The following is a 21393-nucleotide window of genomic DNA, read 5'->3' on the forward strand; positions in this document are numbered from 1 at the left end:
TCTCATAACTGCTTCTACGAGACAACAATACAAGTTAGGATAGTGCTGCCATTGGGATCTTTGTGTGAGGACACATCTAGCAGTGAACATGTCTCGTCGATACGAAGCAATGCAATGCCATAAGAACAAAAGTTAGGCTCACAACCTTGTTACTCATTCATGGGCGCCCCTTGTCGCTAATAATATAAGCCAATCAGCCAAACTGTTAGTCGCCAGCTTTACAAAAGCCACGGCGCCGAAGCAGTGGGGTCATCATGGTTAACAGGCTGATGAGCAGCCTCCCCTTGTTGGACCTGCGGCAGCCGCTCTACAACAAAACGCCGTCACCACCGTTCACAGAGCTGACAGTGCCTACAGTCGTGCTCCCAGGTGTCGCTCTCTTCACCGAGTTTCCAGATGGCGTCGAGAATTCCACGTCTCATCCGGACTCCATCAGCGCAGTGGACGGCCTGCCGGATGCAGCAGACCTGATCGTGCGCGTCTGCCTTTACGCCGTTATATTCGTGTTCGCCGTAGTGGGGAACGTGTTGGTGCTCGTGACTCTGGTGCAGAACAAGCGCATGCGCACAGTGACGAATGTCTTCCTCGTCAACCTGGCCGTGAGCGACCTTCTCCTCGGTGTCTTCTGCATGCCGTTCACCTTGATCGGAAGTATCCTAAGAAACTTCGTGTTCGGAGAGCTCATGTGCAAGTTCATCCCTTACCTGCAAGGTAAGAGTTGCACGAAAACTCTTCAAACCTGCGTACACCACTTGCTCGAAGTTCGCGTTAAAGCACGTCGTCGCGATAATGAACAAAATATCAGGGTATTTATGTCTATTGCAGGACAGATTACTCCCAGTGGTCTTATCCTGCTTATACGCACGCATAAAGGCTGGGTTCTACATCTGTGAATTTCCTCTTTTCACCGATCACTTCGTCTAAATCCCTGACACCCAGTCTACATTTCGCTGCTCTTTTCCAAGTTTGCTTTCCTTTAGATGTAGAGTGCCTCATTTGTAATTCCTCAATGCAGTAGACAGTAGAATCAAATAGAGCCATCTACCAAAGTTTGCGGAAACCGAAACTTTAGAAAAAGTTCAGTTTTCTTGCGACTTGGCCGCCCGTTCAGAACATTTGTAAGTGACGCGGTGGTCGTGAGAGAATGTATTTCCATTCGTCATCTGGAGCGCCACCTGCGTAAAAATTTTGTTTGTTTGTTTGTTTGTTTCTTTGTTTGTTTGTATCTCTGGGATGCCTTGCGAAATCGTTCGCTACTGGTGTTGCAATTCGATGCACCCGACCAAACTAGATTAGCCTAATCTTACGAGATTGATAGCAGGCTCAGTCACCCGAAGGCCTTCTTTCAGCTAACACGATTTCTATGTTATATCCTGAACAGTATGCCTACCAACAAATAAGACGAGAGCAGCTACGTCGACGGATTAAGAGAGATTCACCATATAGGCGTATTCCGAAGCTAAGAAAGGTTTGTGGATGGCGATTCTACAGTAGTAGGCCTCAGTTGAAAGGACGATTCTACAAAGAAAAAACTTTGTGTTGCAGTGATTCTGTCAGCAATTACGTAAGCTTGGATTTCAAACTGTATAGCTATTCATTCTTTAAGGAGACGCATCTCATGCGTGATATTGTCACCCATCTTATGTTGCTTTTGCATACAGGCTGTTGAGCGACACAAGGTGTCTGCTTTGTTGTTAAGGCCTGTCTCTCTACAAATTGCTTTGTCGTCAGATAAATTGCGCAATTGCAATTTGCAAATTGCGCTCTTAATTGCACATTTATGCAATTAAGAGCGATGGTTGCATTCGTTATATGAGCAATTCTTTACCATTTTCGTTGATACTCCCATGCAATATCAAAAGCCTGGACATCGATCACATAGCACAGAGTGCCACGAACACTTGTTGGTTGAGTTAGTTTGTTGTAATTGTGAAATTCAACATAAAGATCATAAGGATTGCACATTTCTTTGTGCCTTGATGTGGCAAACTGCACGCGACACCATTCGCGTAAACGAGGAAACAGAAATCACAATTCACAACTGAAGAGAAATCGGCGCTTGAGCAGTTTTAGGTAGCAGGATAAAGAGGGGTATGGTAGGCTGGGGCAGGGTAATGCGTATACGTTTGGGACCATAACGTTTCTGCCTACCCAGTTGCACTAATGTGGATAACATGAATGCAACGGCAATGCTAACAAAAAGAACACGTTAGTGCGCGCAAGAAGAAAATGAACAGACGGACGGACGGACGGACGGACGGACGGACGGACGGACGGACGGACGGACGGACGGACGGACAGACAGGCAGACAGACAGACAGACAGATGGACAGACGGCTTGACGGACGGACGGACGGACGGACAGACAGATAAATAAACTGGTTGGCATAGCAAAAGGGAACGCCAACTTTATATCGACATATACACGACACTAGTAACACATGTATGCACTTGTCTATGCACATGTATCCACAGACCGCATTCTTAATGCAGCCCGAATAGAGAGTGGGCGGTTGCCTTATGGCCTCTGTTTCTAGCATATCTATTGCTTACTGGGCATATAATACGTTCAGAAATGGAAGATCTACGCGCAGACATACATGTTCATCAAAAGTAAAAAAAAAGGAATAGTTTCTGATTCCTTTAGGCAAATTTTTTTCACAGTCGTGGGACCATATATGTGGTTGGGGAAGAAGCTTCGGGTGTGTTGGTTATTCAGCTGCAACTGACGGCGCAGGCACATGCGCGTGAAGAACGCTCTTCTGTCGGCAATCGTTTGGTTTAGTTGCTAGTCGAGAAGAAACCGTGAGACGGTGATTTTGTGCCGTGTTCATTCGCCCCCGTCGATCAAGGTCGTTGGCATTGTGGTCTGTCAATGCAGAGCGCGCAGCAGCAGAGCTTACGTGGTAATTATTTTGCTTTCTTTTGACTCATTCGATTAGGCGTCCAACAGAGCTTTGCTAGCGGTGGTGCGGTCGTGTTAGACGACTTTAAAGTAGTGTAGCTAGAGTATTCCCGTCAAATGACGTTATTCGGGTTTCACTATCGCTCTTCGATCGCACTTACAATCGCAATAAGGCTTGGATGCTATCTTACGCAATCAGTTATATATCGTTGTCAAGACGATCTCGAATGAGCGGTCTAAAATGCCATTATTAAAAAGCGTAGCAGCATTCCTTTTCAGCGTTTCCGCAATCCAAAAATAATAAGAATTTGCCGCAGTTGGTCGAACGAGCACTGCACTAAATACCAAGGCGTTTTCGGACTTATCCTTGTGAACCAGGCTTCCTTGTACGGGTTTCAACTCAAATTGCCTTTTCTGTCCCTAGCAACAGAGGACGCGCAGATGGTTTTCGTGTACGTTTCTTTCTTATCATCACAGCTTTTCTAAAACCTCCTTTCGTTGTTTCCGGTTTCAGCAGTGTAAAATACTTGCTGCACCCTGCGAGGTTACCTGCGTCAGGAATTGTTCATAGATTTGCTATTCTTCGTTCTTCATTTGTGTGTGTGTGTGGGAAACTTTGAAATAAAGTGCGGCGTTTGAATCTCGTTCGACGGGTTATCAAGCGTACCCACTCCTGTTGCTGGCCCTAATCGGCCTTTGCAGATTACTTTTCTGTGTAGCTAGGCTTTTTTTTTGCTTTTTACTAGTGCTCCAATTTTCTTCTTTGCGAGTTTTCTTTATTTTTTTGCATCTTATAGAAATCTCACAATTCGAAGATAGCATCAGCTTCCCTTGTATTATATGGCTGCTTAGGCTTTATCCCGTTACTTTCATTTCAGGATTGAAAAAAGGAAGGGTAGGCTCAGTGATAAGCCATGACAATGCACCGGAAGACCGAGCCCATTGGCTCTGCACAATGGCGAACCTAAGGTTATCGCGCGAATTGAAAAAGCAGTGCGCCGCTTGGACAACCTCTACTGCACATCAGAAGCTCAGTGACTGTGGGCATTGCTTTCTAAGATTGAGCAACGCTCTCAGAAGCTTGCTTCAGTTTAGCTCATTTTTTCTTTACTGAAAGCGAAATATTGAAAGTTTGCCCACTGAAAATATCGGCCCGATCCCAAACTCACAGTCAGAAAAGCCAAAATACAACAAAGACAATGAAAATACAACACACTGTCAAAAATCTATTCCAAAATAGCAAACACTACAAGAGCAAGTCCGTGGATCCGGGAGGCAAAAAAGAAAAGAAGAAAGAATATGACACTGCAAGAGCAACAGAATCATAAAGAAATCATTAGAACATAGAGGAAATTTCAAGAAAATTGACATCAACTGCTGTTCGCAAGAAGTTTATCAATTCGTTTTGTACTATAAATCCTCGTAGCGCTTTCAGAGATAAGCTCCGTTATTGGGGCACAATCGACCACCACCCGACCACCAGCCGAGCACCCGAGGTTAGATGGCCGCAGCATCATGGGGAATTTTGAATAGAACAATTAACGTAAAGACAGTTTAATAATGATCAGCACGAAAACCCTAAAACACAAATAGGAATACGGACGAGTTTCAGCATTCTTATCCAATACGGGGCGGTATCAAAGCTCCATGCATCTTAGACCTTTGTGTATCAGTCTGTAACACCAGTGCAACGGTCTTTGTGTACCTTGTGTGTGTATCATGATACGCCTGGCAGTACGTGTATTAGCATCACTATTTCCCATACATGAAATAATGTATAGAATATCTAAAGGTACAAGATACTGCTATCGTATCATCAGCGCGCGAAACTGCAAGCGTTGGTTGAACTCCGCTTCTCAAGCTGCTAATGCTGCCACTAAGCCACCTGAATTTCTACAGACACTTAATTTTCCATTGTCCACCCTTAACAGGCAGTAATGCCTAAATGTCATAGCTATTAGTAGTGCAGCCTGTATCGTGTTTCTACGTATTCACTGTAATTGCGTGGTACGGAACCACCTTTCTATTCTACTTAGATATATTTTTCCATTTTTAGCTCATCCCTAAATTTCTTAATGTTACAAATGACCAGGCAATCGGAGCTATAAGTAGCAGTAGTGTGAATTGCGGCGGTATCCTACGACGCTTTGTGCCACTACAATACGTATGAAACATTTTTGGGTTGCACAAGGTTTTTCGTAGAAGAAAAACCATAAAAAGGATTACACGTTAATGAATATGTAGCTAAAGAACTCTTCATGCCAACGCAAAAGCAGAATGTGAAAGGTTATTGCAGCTTTATGTGCTCTCTGCATAGATTATGCGTCACAAGAAATGTAGCTACCAGCGTAATTGTTGTGGTACACCTGTTCGGTGATACGGTATTGCGCAGACCATAATACTTTTAAATACAAGGTAAAACTCCACAGCGGTATTGGCGCCATAGTGCTGAGGCTTCATATTGATGTTCTTGTAATCAGGGGACAAACCGCTAGCTGGTCGGCAAGTAGAGCAGCGACTGCCCTCAATTACAAGAGCATCAAACAAAAACCACTGACAATGGAGGGTATGAAGAGCTTTCATGTTAAACAGCTAAAGCAACCCCAATAAATTGTTTTGGGATGAAAATATTATATTTTGAGTAAGAAACAACAAAATTTTGAGATACTAGCACACATTTTATTTAAATGAAACAAGACTGGTCAGGGTGAACAAGACATTTGCGAATGTATCGAAGTACTTTAATATACTAATGGAAACTATCGTACCGGATACAATAATTGCGGTAGCACCTTGTATCTGTATCTCAAATACTTGTTGTCCAAGCATCTTGTATCACATCGTTAAAGAGTTGCAAAGTATCTTTCCCCAGCCCTGTTCTTAACAAAGACTTCGCCAGAACGTATTGCTCGAGTTCGTAGCAAAGTGTTACGATGATTGGTATTGAGAAATTTAAATGCGTTTTAAAATGTTCTGAGGCTTCTACGCCAACCACCAAGAATCGAAAAAAAAAATGAACAGTGCTACTGAAGAAACGAATCACCAGTTTGTTAGTGACAAGAAAAAGTTTATCAACTTTGGGCTAAGGAAGGATCGTACCGCATTATTTCCTGTGTAGAGTGTCCTGCAGGTGCCTTTGAAACCTTCCGCACACTTACAAAGCTTGGCTTGTATTCACAAAGTGTTTTCTTTGCTATTTCGTCAGACCAGGTGACGTCCAGTGGTTGCTCAATGCCACGGTATTACCGGTGTACGAAAACAGGGCACGTCACCCGTTTACCGTGGACGCCTACAGTGAATTGATTGATTGATTGATTGATTGATTGATTGATTGATTGATTGATTGATTGATTGATTGATTGATTGATTGATTGATTGATTGACAACGCTTGGGCTAACGGAGACGACCTAGCTGAGGGCGACTAACTTTGATCACGTAGGGTTCTCTAAGCCCTCAATTAGGCCTCAAACAAATTTGATCGCCGCATTTACGACCCTAACACCATGACACAGTGCTCAGTAGCAGAGCGGCACATCCACTTAGTAAACTAGTTGGGCGAACCACGTTCGGAATCCTCGTCTCTTGGCACAACGACGAGCGACCAAGTCCTTACTGTGAGAGCGAGATAACTCCCGAACGGAGCGTGGAAACAGGTTGTTCAAACAAATATAAGGTTACCCCGCATGTTTCAGGAATGCCTCCGAACAACGGATTCCTATCATCCAGACGCTACGCTTCAGCCCAGCACCGAGGTCGATCGACCGGCTTCCTATACGACCGTGCGTTTGCTTTGCGAGGTTTGCTTTGCGTGCGTTTGCTTTGTAGCAGAGTCCAGGGTCGCTCAGCCTATCGTTACCTTGTTTCCATGCAAGTATGCACGGATATATGTGCTTGGTGACCTCTTACATGTATCAATTTCTTCTCTCTCCTCCTGGTGTGTTTCGACAGTGACTTTTGTTCAAGTCAAGAACAGTGCTTCTAATGGCTATTGCACGTTTTTTTCGCTAAAAGTGCAATAGCATGCCTGTGCTGCCTTGAAAATGCATGCAGTTGTTCTGGTACTTTTCGTTTTCCTGTTTATTTCCTATTATATGCGTGCAAAGAGATGTCGGTGCCTTTTGCTCCTCTCAGTCAATAGATGTGACTAAAATTCTCAAACCAACAATATAGAAAATACTATAGTGACAATAGTTGTAAAACTCACATAGGCAAACGGAACACAAGTACACAAGAAGAAATATTACTTAGCAGTTCACAAAATTTGAATGTTTATGTTGGAATGCAAATGACGTCCCTCGACGGTGGCAAACACAGTGCGAATACACACACAACAGTCACGAAAACAGGTTAACGAAAATGATTGCGCAAGCACAATGATGTCCAAATGTGGATAAAATTATTTAATTCCATAAACACAATATTTCGAGCCTCTCGTTTACTTTTCATCCTTCATTTTGCCTGCTATGCAGTTTCATTAAACTGAGTTACCAGATCTGCAACCTTGCTGTGCAAAGGATACAAATTACAAAATTAAACATTAAACATAATCTGGCAGTACAAACAGATGTTCTTCTCCATCCGTACAGTTTGAAAATGTTTTCTTTAGCAGCCTTACCGCAAACACAATGACTCTGTGGGCAGGGGAAATGTTCCTGAAAATATTGGGAATAGTGTGAAATGAGGTGTTGCGCCTTTTTCTCCCACTTATAAGCGAACTTAAGCTCATGGACGAATAGTACCGCAGTAGATTTTATGTTACAGACAATGGGGTTCAGGCGCGACAGAACGACACCATTAACAAAGCCACTGCCACCACACGCAACCACGCCTGTGCTCAAAGATAGGTATGCACAACACTTTATTTGCTTTCTTCCTTTGTTACTTACATTTTTTTTTCTTCTTATTTTGCAATTCATCCGTTGATTTAAAAACTTTATGGACGACGCCATGCCACGTGAAGAGTGGACCTAGGGGCTTCGAAAAGTTAGCTAAGGACAGTTCCTCCACCTTAAACTTATGACCTGCCAATATTGTCGACGTTATGCCCTTGACATTGGCAATCTCGCCGCACTCTTCAACAGTAAAAGCTCGCGATTTACCACGTGGGGTGGTGGTATTTATTTTTATTTATTTATTTGTTCAGAATACCCCTAAAGGCCCTCTCGCAGGAGGGTATTACATAGGGAGGGGATGCAGTAACGCCTACCGATGTAATAGGTGAGTGATAAGTCGAAAAAAAACGGGCAACGGTAGACAATAATCACAAAAAATAATAATACAAGGCGAACAAGATTATCGTAGTACTAATAATAATCAGAAGTGTACAAAAAGAGAATACGAATCACAAGCATACAAAAATGGAGGGTAATCTGGGTCATAGAAAGCACTCAGTCCATTAATGTATAACAAATCAGAAAACAACACAACACGTGAACTTTAAAAGGAAAAGGCAAAACACCGCAATAGAAATAGGAACAATAACCATAAAAATATCCATGTTACACAGGAGACAAGAACATTTTTTAACACCATTCGTAGTGTAAAGAAATGGGGGGGGGGGACATGACACAAGAAAGGTTTACGCACTTTTATTAATGATTAGAAGTTTCTGGAATTAATTTATGTTGGTGCCGGTTGCGATGCGTTATTGCAAGTTATTCCACTCTGTTATGGTCCGCGGTATGAGCGATCTGGCATAAGTTAGTGCACGACACGTGAAGCGTTCGATATTAAAAGGTTGATCATGGCGGGGAAAGATGGCAGGAGGTGGCCTAAAGAACTGCTCGCGAAGTGATGCGTGATGGTAGAGCTTATGAAGAAGTCATAAGCGAGCGATTTTACGGTGACATGATAATAGATGCAGTTCAGCACGATTCTTCAATGAAGTGACACTGGTGGGACGTGAGTAATCAGAAAAAATTAAACGCACAGCACGATTCTGCACGGCTTCGATGTTTTTAGTAATGTAGTCTTGATCGGAATCCCAAATGGCTGAGGCATATTCTATTTTAGGATGGATTAAAGTGATATAAGCCAGTTTACGTAAGTGCGATGGGGTGTGTTTCAAGTTACGTTTAGGAACCCAAGTGAGCGGTTTGCTGAAGCAAGGATGACGTTAATATGGTAATGCCAGGACAGGTCAGGCTGAAAGTTAACTCCAAGATATTTGTACGTGGTCGTAAGTTCTACTGACATATTATTTAGCAAGTAAGACGTTGGAATGCGAAAAGCTTTTTTAGTGAAAGACATCAACATAGTTTTTGGAAGGCTTTAGTGTCATTAGCCACTTTGTGCACCACGAAGTTAAGGAGTCAAGGTCATATTGCAGAGATTGGCGGTCAGCTTCAGAAGGGATGTTGCCGTAAATAACACAATCGTCAGCGAAAAGCCTAACTTAGATTTGATGGAGGAGGGCAAGTCATTTATATAAATTAGGAAAAGCAATGAATCGAGCACATTTCCTTGAGCAGCACCGGATGAGACTGGGACAAAAGGAGAGTCAAAGTTATTGACCGACGTGAACTGTTGTCTACTAGAGAGGAAGGCTTGCACCCACGCCAGAACAAGGGAGTGAATATTAAGTTGTCTAAGCTTTAGTAAGAGCCGGTGGTGAGGAACTCGATCGAACACTTTTGAGAAGTCAAGGAAAATGGCATCAATTTCGATTCCGGCGTCCAATGATGAGTCTAAATCCTGAGTAAATCCTGCAAGTTGTGTTTCGCATGAGAAGCCCTTGCGAAAACCATGCTGGTATATGAAGATGGTATTGTGTTCCTCTAAATATATAATTACTTGTGAGTGTATAATGTGTTTAGAGAGTTTACAGATGGTACTAGTTAAAGGCATAGTTCTGTAGTTAAGTGGGGACGAGAGATCCCCTGATTTAAATATGAGCACTACTTTTGCTATTAGCCAGTCCTGAGGAATGGTGCCTGACGATAATGATAGAGAAAAGAAGACTGCCAAGCAACGATAGCATTCTGTTGTTGAAGCCATTATGATCAGATGCAGATGAAGTTTTTTTTTTTAATTTTCGAAGTAGAGATGAAATGCCAGCTTCGTCAGTTATTATTTCAGTCATATTACTACCGGAAACAACATCAATGTTAGGGCATTTAGTAATATCCTCAAGAATAAAAACTGCTGAGAATGAATCATTTAATAACTTATCACATTCGGATTCTCTAACAGGAGAACCATTCGTATTAGCAAGAGTTGCATCGGGGTGGTTGCTGGGATTTATTGTGCGCCAAAGGCGCCGAAGGTTATTTATTAGCAAAGATGACAAATCACGACGGAAAACGCGACGGCGAGTAGTTTTTAAAAGCTGTTTGTATTCCTTGTCACACTTTTTATAGCGACACCACGAAGCCGATATCTGCTTTTGTCTGCCATTCTGAAAAGTCGTTTCTTCTTATTATTAAGTCGAAGTAATTGCTGATTGAACCATGGAGAAATCTTGCTTGTTTTGATGGTCATAACTAGAATTTATTTGTCAATTAAGTTTGAAAGAGTATTTTTAAAAAAAGGTTCCAGTTATCTTCTATCGAACGTGACAAGTGGGCATCTAAAAAAATGCTCCGTCAAATGCGATGATCCGATACATATTGCATCAAAATTGGCTCGTTTATAACACCTTATACACCTTCCAGCAACTCTCTTTTTGTTAAGTGAACAAGTTAAGACGGACGTTTGGGCGAGTTTGTAAGCCATATTTGAAACAGAACAGTGCGGTTTTGACGGGGACAAGCAGGGAGAAACCCTGCTTGTCCCCGTCAAAACCGCACTGTTCTGTTTCAAACAAGTTAAGCTTCCAGCAATTGTGTCATGATCAGAAAGACCATCGAGATGGGCTATGTCAGTAAACAGGTCAGGACGAGAAGTTAAAATTAGGTCAAGAATGTTTGCGCATGTGCTCGAGCAACGTGCAGGTTTTTCGGTAAGCTGGCACAACGAAAAATCAAGGAAAGAATCAAGCAATTCCTGTGCCTGAGTATCGTTGCCTGAACCAGATAGTGTAGACTATTGGATATTGGTATAGTTTAAGTCCCCGAAAATTATAAGAAGCGCATTTGGAAACCGCCCGCATATTTCAACATCAACGCGATGAAATTCACTTTTGAAGGTCGCATTCATGTCCGGGGGGCGATAAAAAGCACCAACAATGAGATCAGCGGAACCAAGCCTCAGGGACACAAATACGCTTTCAAGAAATGAATTAGCAAGGATAAGTATAGCAATTATATCCTTACAAATTGCAATAAGCACACCACCGCCTCTTCGATCCTTTCTATCGCAGCGAAAAAAGTTAAAATCTACTTGACTGACAAGAATATTACTATCGGAAACAGTATCGCTCAGGCATGTTTCTGTTTGTGCAATGATGAAAGGCAAACTTGAGCCGATAATTGAAGATAGTTCAACACTTTTAGAAAAAACACTTGTGACATTAGCGTACAGGAAAGAGAGCTTTCCGTCTGAACGAGATCGGGTGTTTACATGTGCTCGACGCTTAGAAGGGGCACGTCACGTTGGTGGGGCGATTGCTGAGCGTGCGTCGGTGCGTGGTACACACGCCGCGCAATTAGAATTGTGTACCAAATGTAAGTGTCGTTATTTAGGCACAGCTTGTCATAAATAAGACGCACACGATCACCTTCCTTCCTTAGTGTTTTTCAAAACTGCAATAACTTTCTCCGTTTGTCCCGCATAGCCTCAGAATAGTCCCGTGCGACAATGAAGGGCGTATTTTTTAGTTTGAAGCCTTTGCTCAGAATGGCTTCGACTTCTTTGTCATTAAGAAGCTTAGCGATGATGCGGCGCTTTTTATCTGAGGAGAAGGGACCTATGCGGTGAGTCCTGGCTAGTGACGAAATCGAAAAGTCAAGTCCGTTCCTGCAGAATTACCCAATGCAGAATTGCCCAGTGCAACGTTGCGGCTGCGAAAAACACCGAGCAAGATTCTTTAGGCACGTACCGAAGGGTCGGCACAGTCCAGAAATGTTCTTGCACTCCAGCATCGCCGGATTGCGGCCGGATTGCAGCCGCTAATCGAACCGTGATGTAACCTCAAGCTTAGCAGCAAAACGTCATGGGCACTTAGGTGTAGCGGCGCAAGCAGCCCACGTCTATTTGACGAAGAAATTCGTCCCTAGTGGGAGGTCACATCATTCCCTGTGTCCTTCTGGAACACTAAACTTGTATGCATTGCTCAGAACCTTGCATACCCAAACATGGCTTAAGCGTTCACGTGTCCAGCGGTGCGCGGGTGGTATACGCTACTACGTCACTGACCGAGAGCTCGACCTTCTGTAAACCGAGAATAGATTTAGGTATATTGTGGTGCACCAATCGGTTCGAAATTGTTCTGTGAATGAAAGGGCGTGAGAAGAGACGACGAGCGCCACCACGAACTATTTTATCACGCATCAAATGACCATTCTGTGTGTCGTACACAGTACATTAAGCGTCTGCTCAGATCCAAAATACTTGAGACCCAAGAGAGAAAAAAAAATGGGCACAGCTGCCGGCTACCACAGTCATTTGACAACTTTCTGCACTCTACTGCGCTATCTTTAATATAAACAGCGTATTTTGATACTATGCTCAATCGCGTGCGTGCTTCTGTCATTGACCTTCAGCATATGCCCTGTAAAATTCTTATCAGCCTTCGAGTAATGGGGCCGCGGAAATAAAGGGAAAAAAGGCCTCATTAAGACGAAGAATGATTGACGTTTATATCCTAACAAGCGTAAATCGAGAAGGGGAAATGTTGTCAAAGACACCGATAGCTCTTGGGTGCCCGTACTTACATAGAATACGAATGCGAATGTTTTGGACATCTTAGTTTTGGATATCCACATGCGTGCTCTTGTCTGCGATTGTGAAATCTGTATATACGCCGTATAGCTATAACTGAAGCCTCAGCCTCATGAGGTACAATGCACATTACGACTCAATATGCCCGCCAGCTGAACATAAAATAAACTGCAGGGAACCAACGCCGTCCTGATGGCGTGTCTGAAAAAGGTCCCTCAGTGTCATCTAGTAAGAAAGCGCCTATCGTTTAGCAAAACCAGAACAAGGCAAAAGCGGGAGCCAATGTATCGACAAGTGGACTTGTCTTTTACAGGCGGCATATCCTTTCCTCGGCATAGTATATATAGGCAGGTTTCTTCTAAAGGGGAGAGGGGGTAAGGCGGGTGAGTGCGGCAATGACCGAAGGGGCGTTAGTGGTGAGTTTAGTAGCGCAAACATATGGGGAAACTGGCAGCACGATGTTTTGACGTTTTAATGGCATCTGTGTTTTTTAATGAGCATGGAATTTTGTTTTCTTTTTCTTTTCGCTCAGCGCAGTGCGTGCCCATATGAATATTGATAGCACTGGCGAAGCTGCGGCAATCGAGGACAAAATTATTTGTTAAAAACGCCATAGAAGTGTCTCGCACAGAACACAATTCGGCAGCCTGCATGCAAGCCTCCGCCGCTTGTGTTACGGCACAGTTTCGAAATTATTGACTCACTGGAAATGTTCTTTAGTATAAAGCGAGAATGGCGGGGATTGCGTGCAGCAAATTGTTTTCGACGTTGAGAAAGCACTCCTTGGCAACGACAGTTCAGGGTTGCAGCGAAATTCCATGCACGAAGAAAGAAGTTGTCAACGCGGTCGGAATTCAGGTCAGCGCAGTTTCTTATTTCTTTTCTGCATATTCCAGACGCGGAAAGAGTTTCTTTGTTACTAAGGTTACATGAAATAATTTCTTTGGAACCGCTTATGATGCCCACGGTGCCATAACCAATACACACATGATGAAATTAGGCTCGCCAAGGGTTCATGTAGTTATCGTCTTCGAGTCCAAGCATGTTTGCCGCACGCACCTTCGCGCCGGGTGATGAAGCAGCAATGCGCTGTTTCTTCAATAAAAGAAAGTTTTCACCGTTTGAGTTCACTGTGAGAGTGTCTGATCACCAGTTTCATTTATCTGCATTGTCCCTTTTTTTTTGTCGCCAGGCATAGTCAACCGGCACCACACACGGGTTGAAAACAGTGGGCACATACGTCGAGGGGCACTAATATTGCGCTTAGCATTACCGACAAAATTCCGGCTCCATACTCTTGTATTCGAACAAGTTCGTAGTCATCCTCGTTTTTACTTTCAATAAAATCAAATGCACATGGCTTTTTCGTTCTAGAAGCTGTTGAAATAGTTCAAATGGTGTGCGACCGCCGAAAACAGGCGCTGTGAAAGTGCCCACCCGGCTTGCCTATCACGCCTAAACAAAACGCCGTCGTCGGAAATGATCGTGACATTTTGGCAAAAAACAAAAAGATAATACAATGAAAGCACTATATTACGGCTCTCCTAGTTGTGTCGAATAACCACGCCGCATAGCAATGGCCTCTAACTTCTGTCTTCTTTTCTTTTCCATCACTTTTGCGCATCCACCACCCTACCACGCTGGCCATTTTCCTTTGTTCGTATGATTAAATAATTCGTGCGATGGTCTGCAAAGAGGCGCTGCGTGTGCGTTTGAAATCCAGGGTAACTGAAAGTGTAAATAGACAACCAGGAGCCATTAAAAAGAAAACGAGAGAAACAGGAACAGTGAATTGGATGCAGAGAATGGAAAGAAAAAAGGTCGTGGAGTTTTACAATAGTGAGAAGAAAGAAATTAGAGGGGGAAATACGTAAACTAACACAAATGGCAGTGTCTTGCTATTTGAGGCTTGAGCTGGCCTCCTAAGGTCAAAAACTTATCGCAGCAAATATTCGCAACAAGCTGAAGCATGTGCATGCTGCAGAAAAACTCTGCAGACCACTCAGCACATTGTAATGGAATTGTAATGGATTCACCCAGTGAGACCAGTAGGTAACGTAGACTCTCCAGAAGCGCTTCCAATTAAAGTAGACGGGAGCATCAACCCGTCAACACTTGAGATGAGCAAAAGGCGTTCGGAGTATTGGAAAAATAAACATGCAGGGAAGAGATTGATAAAACCGGACCGTTAAAGGCCTGGGTAGCGGTACAAGGTAGCTAGAAAAGTTTGAGGAAGAGAAAAACGATAAAAGAGATGTATACAAAAATACTAGAATGAAAAGCATGAATAGGATACTTGAATAATATTAGGCTCGGTGACTGTTTGTCGCCGCCGCCTTTCAAATGAGATGGCAACAGATGATGATGAAGATCATCATCATCATCATCATCATCATCATCATCATCATCATCCATTTTTTTGCTCAAGTTCCAGTGCTGGATGCCCATACTACACTCGTGAGCCAATGTGAAGTTGTTCTAAACGGCAGTGAAGAAGGGAACACATGAGCAAGAAATGCATAGCGGAAGAATGGCGAACAATGGCCGTCGGCATATATCGAGCGATAGTGCCGATGTCGGCGACAGTCGCTACTCGTCCGTGCGATCGATCAGTTTCGTCGTCGAGATGCCGCCGTCGCAATGGCTGCCGGAGATCCAACACCTACACGATAAAAAAGTGAATGCGCAAGACGTCTTCGTTCCGTGTCCATTTGTATGCTACGAAACTTAGCTGCCTATGGCGACACCTTCGTAAAACAAACAGGCCGCGCAATTCTCTTTCATATATGCCATGCTGGCAATTAAAGAACATGTATATAATTAGTTCAATCGTAGAAATGATTGAACGATGAAGCGAGAGTTAAGAACTCGAGTTTTATTATAGAAAATTACAAACAAGTTCCCATAATAATTTACCCACTACCAATATTTACCCACTGAGGCTTAAGCAGGTATTACGTGAGCGCGGCGTTCTTGACCTTCAGTGACAAGGAATTAGGCTTCCTGAGGTTCGGGTGGTAGTGGCTTATCAGAGGATTTTTTCATGGTGGGTGTCATCCGTATCTTCATCTCCGGGTCGAGTTGGCGAAGGCGGCGATGATAATGACCTGACGGGGCCCAATATACTGCGGCATTATCGCGCAGAAGTCCATACACTAGGGTATTACTGTGTGGTCGTGTAAATGCAATTGACACTGGCGTGGCATTAATGTGGGCCATCTGTGACTCCGCGTCAGCGAGCTCATTTCCATGTAAGCCATAGTGTCCCGAAATCCACTGAAACCTTATGCAATGGCGAGCTCTGAGGGCGACATCGTGTGATTCGGACACCTCTTGGGCAAGGACAGGGAATCAGATGAGGCTATGCCCGAGAATGATCCCCAGGTCCCGGGCTGGATTCGCGATCGCGGTACCTGGTTCCGGAATACAAAACGCTAAAGCAAGCGAAGGTTACTGGCTTATTTATTTATTTATTTAATATCGCAAAGCAACACGATGGCTGACGCAAAGGTACCCGTCAAAGTAGTTAAGGTGGTCTAAACTAACCGGCCGCCCTAATTGCAGTAAATATATATATATATATATATATATATATAGTATACGACTTCACTGCATATGACTTATTTGATTACCTTTAGTTTTATTGCCTTGAAACCCCCGTAATGCACGCGTTACGTAAGAAGAGGGTCTCAATTAACAATATTCGGTGCCACAGAACTTCATAAACAAGGATAAGCAGTAACACAGTTCAAAAAGCTTTTTTGTTTGTTTGTTTGATCACCAGTAATATAGTGGCCAAGCACAACATGCCGCTTTGGGTTGAGCCCCAATAAATGCCTAAACCTGGCAATGCTTCGCTCGTCAAGCGAAGGGTTCTGTGGCGCTTTCATGTTTGCAGATTGGTGGGAGTGACGGAATATTTTTACAAAACACGAAGCTATAGCACGCGGAAGAGGGCCCACGCTTGTACGCCGGAACAACAGCGCAATATTCGACTAGCAGATCAATCAGCGTGTCAGGAGCAGTACTTCACTTACAGTAGCCTTGAAGCTAATGTTAGCTTAAAAGCATAACCGACTGTGCTAATCAGGTGCTGTGAACCTAGAAAGATTGCTATGTTGTGGATGCGCTTCTGGGAGCTGCGCGAGCTATTATGAGAAACGTATTTGCCTTTAATCGCGACGCTTGCGCTTGCCGCCTTTCTCGCTAGTTAATCAATAACACAACTTTACAGCGAGCTCTCACACATTCAAGTGTATATCCGTGGAACGTTTACCACTCGGTCCTCCTCTCAGTAATGGATTACTGTGTGCGTAAACAGGTGATCTTGGATGGTTTGTACCGTGTCGTTAACTTTTGCACGAATAAAGAAATATTGCTTTTTCTTTTGATTTTGCATTTTCTTTACAACCAAGACCTAAACTGCCACATGTGCAAAAATATTCATAACTGAAGCTAAATTATTCTTTTCTTTTTATTTTTGAACGCCATAAGAGGACCTCAGAGGATGCAGTACTGACCAACGTTACTAGACTAGCTTCAGTTTTAAAACTCGGCGCCGTTGCGCGGAACCGCCACCCACCCGCGCCTTCGTGGCGCTGCAGTCGCGCCCGGCTTCACTTCCCCACTAGCCGGCTACGCGGGCGGGCCGGACAAAGCACGCGGCGCAGCGTTGGTGTAGTCTGCGGTTCGTTGTTGACAGCGAATTTCAGCAAGCATGTCATCCGTGTCATCCTTCGCCGAGTTTCTTAAGAATATCAGCAGACGATGGCGATGTGCTGCGTACTTGCCTGCATAAGCCGCTATCGGAACGATGTCGACAGTTCGGCGCACCACTTTTTCTGTGCTCCCAGCAATGCGACGCTTCGCTCGGCGTGAAACAGAGCGATTCCACGTGCCGACCGGGAACTCACTGGGAAAACAACGGCACGCGCTCGTGTCACTGCTCCCGCGTTCGTCGTCGTTTTCCACAGCTGGCTGTGTGGCCGTTCATCTTTCCAGCGTTGAATTCAACTTCAATTCTGTCGTCGTAATGGGGCGGCTACGTTTACGGGGGTATGAGCCATTGCTTAAGGGAGTATGAGCCACTCATGGTCATACGTAACGGAAAGATTTAATTTTGAAGAAATTTAATTTCGAAGAATCACAAGCGGCAAATCGCAGGCGAAGGCTGCTAACCACGCTGCGGAGCAAACTCGAGACATCGAACGCAAGCGCCAACTGCGGAGATACCTTCTGTGACGTCGTTCTCTCTCGCAGCCGATTGTGTGTGTAACCTCATAACTGAGAAATACTTTAATGAACCCTCGGGATTAACCCAGTGATAAACACAGGGCCGCAAGTTTCAGCTTCGCTGATTAAGCGTCTTCACGGAATAAAAAATCCGACTTTTTTTGTGTGTGTGTGTGTGTGGCTTGTGTGTACAAAGACCAACCTCATCTTTATTTTTGTATAGCGCTTCTTTGGCGTGGTGAGAAGCTTCGGTGGGGATGATCATCCTACAATCACGCACTTTGGCCAGATATTCAGGCTCGTGAGCCTAAACTGCGCGATACGTTAAGACGACAGGAAGAAACGACATTTAGAAACGCAGCTTCTGCGTTTCGCTGTATGCGTTTCTTCCTTTCGAGCAGTTTACCCTTCTTTCGCATTAACGAGCTGGCGCGATAAATCTTGTTACTGTAGGTGGATACCGCTTTCTCGTGGTATCACTAATTCGGACAAGGGAGAATTTGAGTTGTGTTTCACGCCAGCGAGCGTCAAACACGCGCAAACTGCCCGTCCGCACGAGCTCAAGGCTATGACGAGGCGTCTGCAGTGGAGCCCGATGGAACAGCGTTGCCCTCTGGCGGCTGTCAGAGAAGTGGCAACAGCAGCTGTAAGCGCGCGGGCGGGGAGTTTTACAACTGAAGCTAATCTAGTAACGTTGGTACTGACATAGCGAGTTGTGTGTTGCATGGGACGAGCGTGACAAAATTAGGAAGAGAAAATAATAAATATAGAAAAGCTAACACATAAAGAAGAAAACGACCAAAACAATAAAATTTCATATGCAAGAATGCACAAGCGTTGCATGCGTTGCGAGCCTTCTAGAACAAGATATCCTGAGGCTGTTACGAAGTTAATCGGAAGAAGAGCCGAAATAGTAAGTTGTTATGTATATAAATAAATGGAAGAAAAAATAAAAGAACTTTGGAGTGTTCTCCGGTTGCTCCCAAAGAAGGCTCGAAGCAATGGGCTCTTCTGATGAAAAACGTGTCATTGTTTTAATCTTCAGAACATGCCACTATTGTTTAACGACTCGGGCTTAATGGACTCGAAGGTTTTGTTTACACCTCTGTTGCGGGATAACGTTCTAGGTGTTTATCGAGCTCTCACCGTCACGGTTTTTCAGTTTCCTCCTAACAAAAGCACCGCATTACAACGCAACGCGGTTTACTCAACTTACTCAACAACTTTACTCTCGCCTGAGGGCGCGCACCCGGTTCTTCCATTTTCGACATCATGTGGAGTCACTCTTATGAGTATAGTAAATGTACCATGTGTTCCAGCTAACGTCAGGCCACCATTTCAACGAAAAAGACATAAAAAAGAAAGATTAAGAAAATACAGTGCAAGGTACAATTATAGGGCATTTGTCGTTTGGTCGTCAGACCTCTGACGACCGAACACGTACGTTTTATAATTGTGTCTTGCGCCATGTTTTAGCTTTATCTCTGTTTTTTTTTTTTCGTTCAACAGATTGCCTAACGTAAGCTGGGGCATCCGATACAGGGTGTTTCATTAAACTTGAGCCAAGCTTTAAAAAATATGAGAATGCCACGTAGCTGGACCGAACCAAGGTAATGCTTGCTGTCGCTTGGAGATACTCATTTTATTTTCTTGCATACCGTCTAATTAGATAGCTAGTGCTAATTAATTTTCGAACTTCTCAAATATAATTATATGAATATGCCAATGAGGAAATTGTAGAGCAGTACGAAAAACATACGTACAAAATCGAAGCGTTTTTCCGAGCGTGAAAGAAGCCTGCGAACACGCGCAGAGTGGCTCGAGCGGCAAATCGCGCGGCAATCTTGCGCATGATGGCGGGCTTCTTTCACGCTCGGGAAAACACTTTTATGTAGGCCGTATTAAGCAACATAAAACTGCATATGGAGTTTTTCATGTTGCTCTACAATTTCCTCATTGACACTTTTCATCTAACTATAATAATTGAGAAGTTCAATAATTAATTAAGGTTAATTATGTAGTAATGCAGTATGCAAAAGTAATCTGAGTATCTCCAGGTGACGCCAAACAACGTTACCTTGGTTCGGTGCAGCTACATGGCATTTTCCTATCGTTAGGGTTTGGCTTCATTGACGTGAAGCACTCTGTGTATGATGCGTCTCTTTGACAGTGCGAGGACGCAGTGGTGGAAAGCACGACATAGTTGCGTAGTAAAATACAAAGTTGAATTCGTTCGTGGACTGCCATCGTTCATTAACTGTGGCAAAATGCATGATATCCTAGAATCTACGAAAAAAGAACTGTAGCTAAACATGAGGAAGTGTATATTGTAACAAATAGAAATACTATTTGCAAATTAGTTTTCAAAAGAAGATACCCTCACTACCATATTCACGGCATGTTCCTACGCACTACATGCTCGGGGCACAATGCCCCATTCTGGGCATTACTTAACAAATATGTGTAGTAGCCTAACGCTATTTTGCCATGTTGCAGTGACGGTCAGTCACCCCTCTTTACTGAACAAAGTTTTGCCGATGTAAAAAAAAAAAACAAGCAAGACTCAAAGCACTACGATAGCGGCGAGCACAATCATCGGTCGTCTAGATCTGATCTGATGGGTCAAGTACGTGCATTATTTGTACGGTTATCACACAACATATGAAATAATATTTCCCTCTGGCTTACATTCGAGAAAGTAAAAATTGGCAGTGGCTTAGCTCGGCTATGCCAGGATATGCGTAGCGAAAGCCAAGGCATAGCATGGTTAGCCTTAGTTAATCTTGATTGCAAGTGCAGGTTAGTCTGGTTTTCTAGCAATGTTGCGTCGTTTAGCCAACCGTTCGGCGCACTGTTCGTCTGTTTCCTGGTGATTCGTTTCCTCTCCATCTCGTCCCGATGTCGATTCATGGCTCATACCCCTGTAAGCAAGAAAAAATATAGTAATCGCTCACTACTGGGTGGACTGGGTGAACGCCCTGCAAAGCGACGACCACCAGACCCAGCTCCGGGCCGTCCAGAAGGCTCACGAAAGGGCGGAGGCTCACGGGCTTCCCGTCCCAACGTGGGTGCGGCCCGCGACCCCTGCCGCCCACTAAACCAAGAGTGGGTGGGGAGGGGTTCCTCAGGACACATTAAAGTTATTTCCTCCTCCTCCCGTAAGGCAGACGCTACAAGCGCTCCGCAAAGGGAAGCGAACAACGCTTACATTCTTTAGAATCACGCATACAACATACAGAACAGTATATGTTACAATAAAGAACAAGCTCAAAACAGGCATCCCACCCAAATAGTTGATAATTAAGCATTCGTGATAGCAATGCGAAACACGTAGCGCTCCCCACGCAAACATTTCTCAGCATATCACGGATCTCTGTTGCGCAAGCTGCCACCGGCTTTCCACGTGAGGTGTGAAGTCCCTAGTCTTTCAAGTATA

At 44.0% G+C, this 21393-nt stretch overlaps 1 protein-coding gene across 1 annotated transcript in view; it reads left to right on the top strand.

Moving 5' to 3' along the window:
- Positions 1 to 254: 254 nt before the first annotated feature.
- LOC135902502 (cholecystokinin receptor type A-like) overlaps positions 255 to 21393 on the top strand; it is a 138485-nt gene continuing 117346 nt past the window's right edge. The window contains exon 1 of the mRNA XM_065432604.2: positions 255 to 711. Coding sequence (XP_065288676.1) covers positions 255 to 711 — 457 coding nt within the window. The remainder of the gene's footprint in view (positions 712 to 21393) is intronic.

This window comes from Dermacentor albipictus, chromosome 3 (assembly GCF_038994185.2).
Source record: "Dermacentor albipictus isolate Rhodes 1998 colony chromosome 3, USDA_Dalb.pri_finalv2, whole genome shotgun sequence".
In the NCBI taxonomy this organism is placed as follows: domain Eukaryota; kingdom Metazoa; phylum Arthropoda; class Arachnida; order Ixodida; family Ixodidae; genus Dermacentor; species Dermacentor albipictus.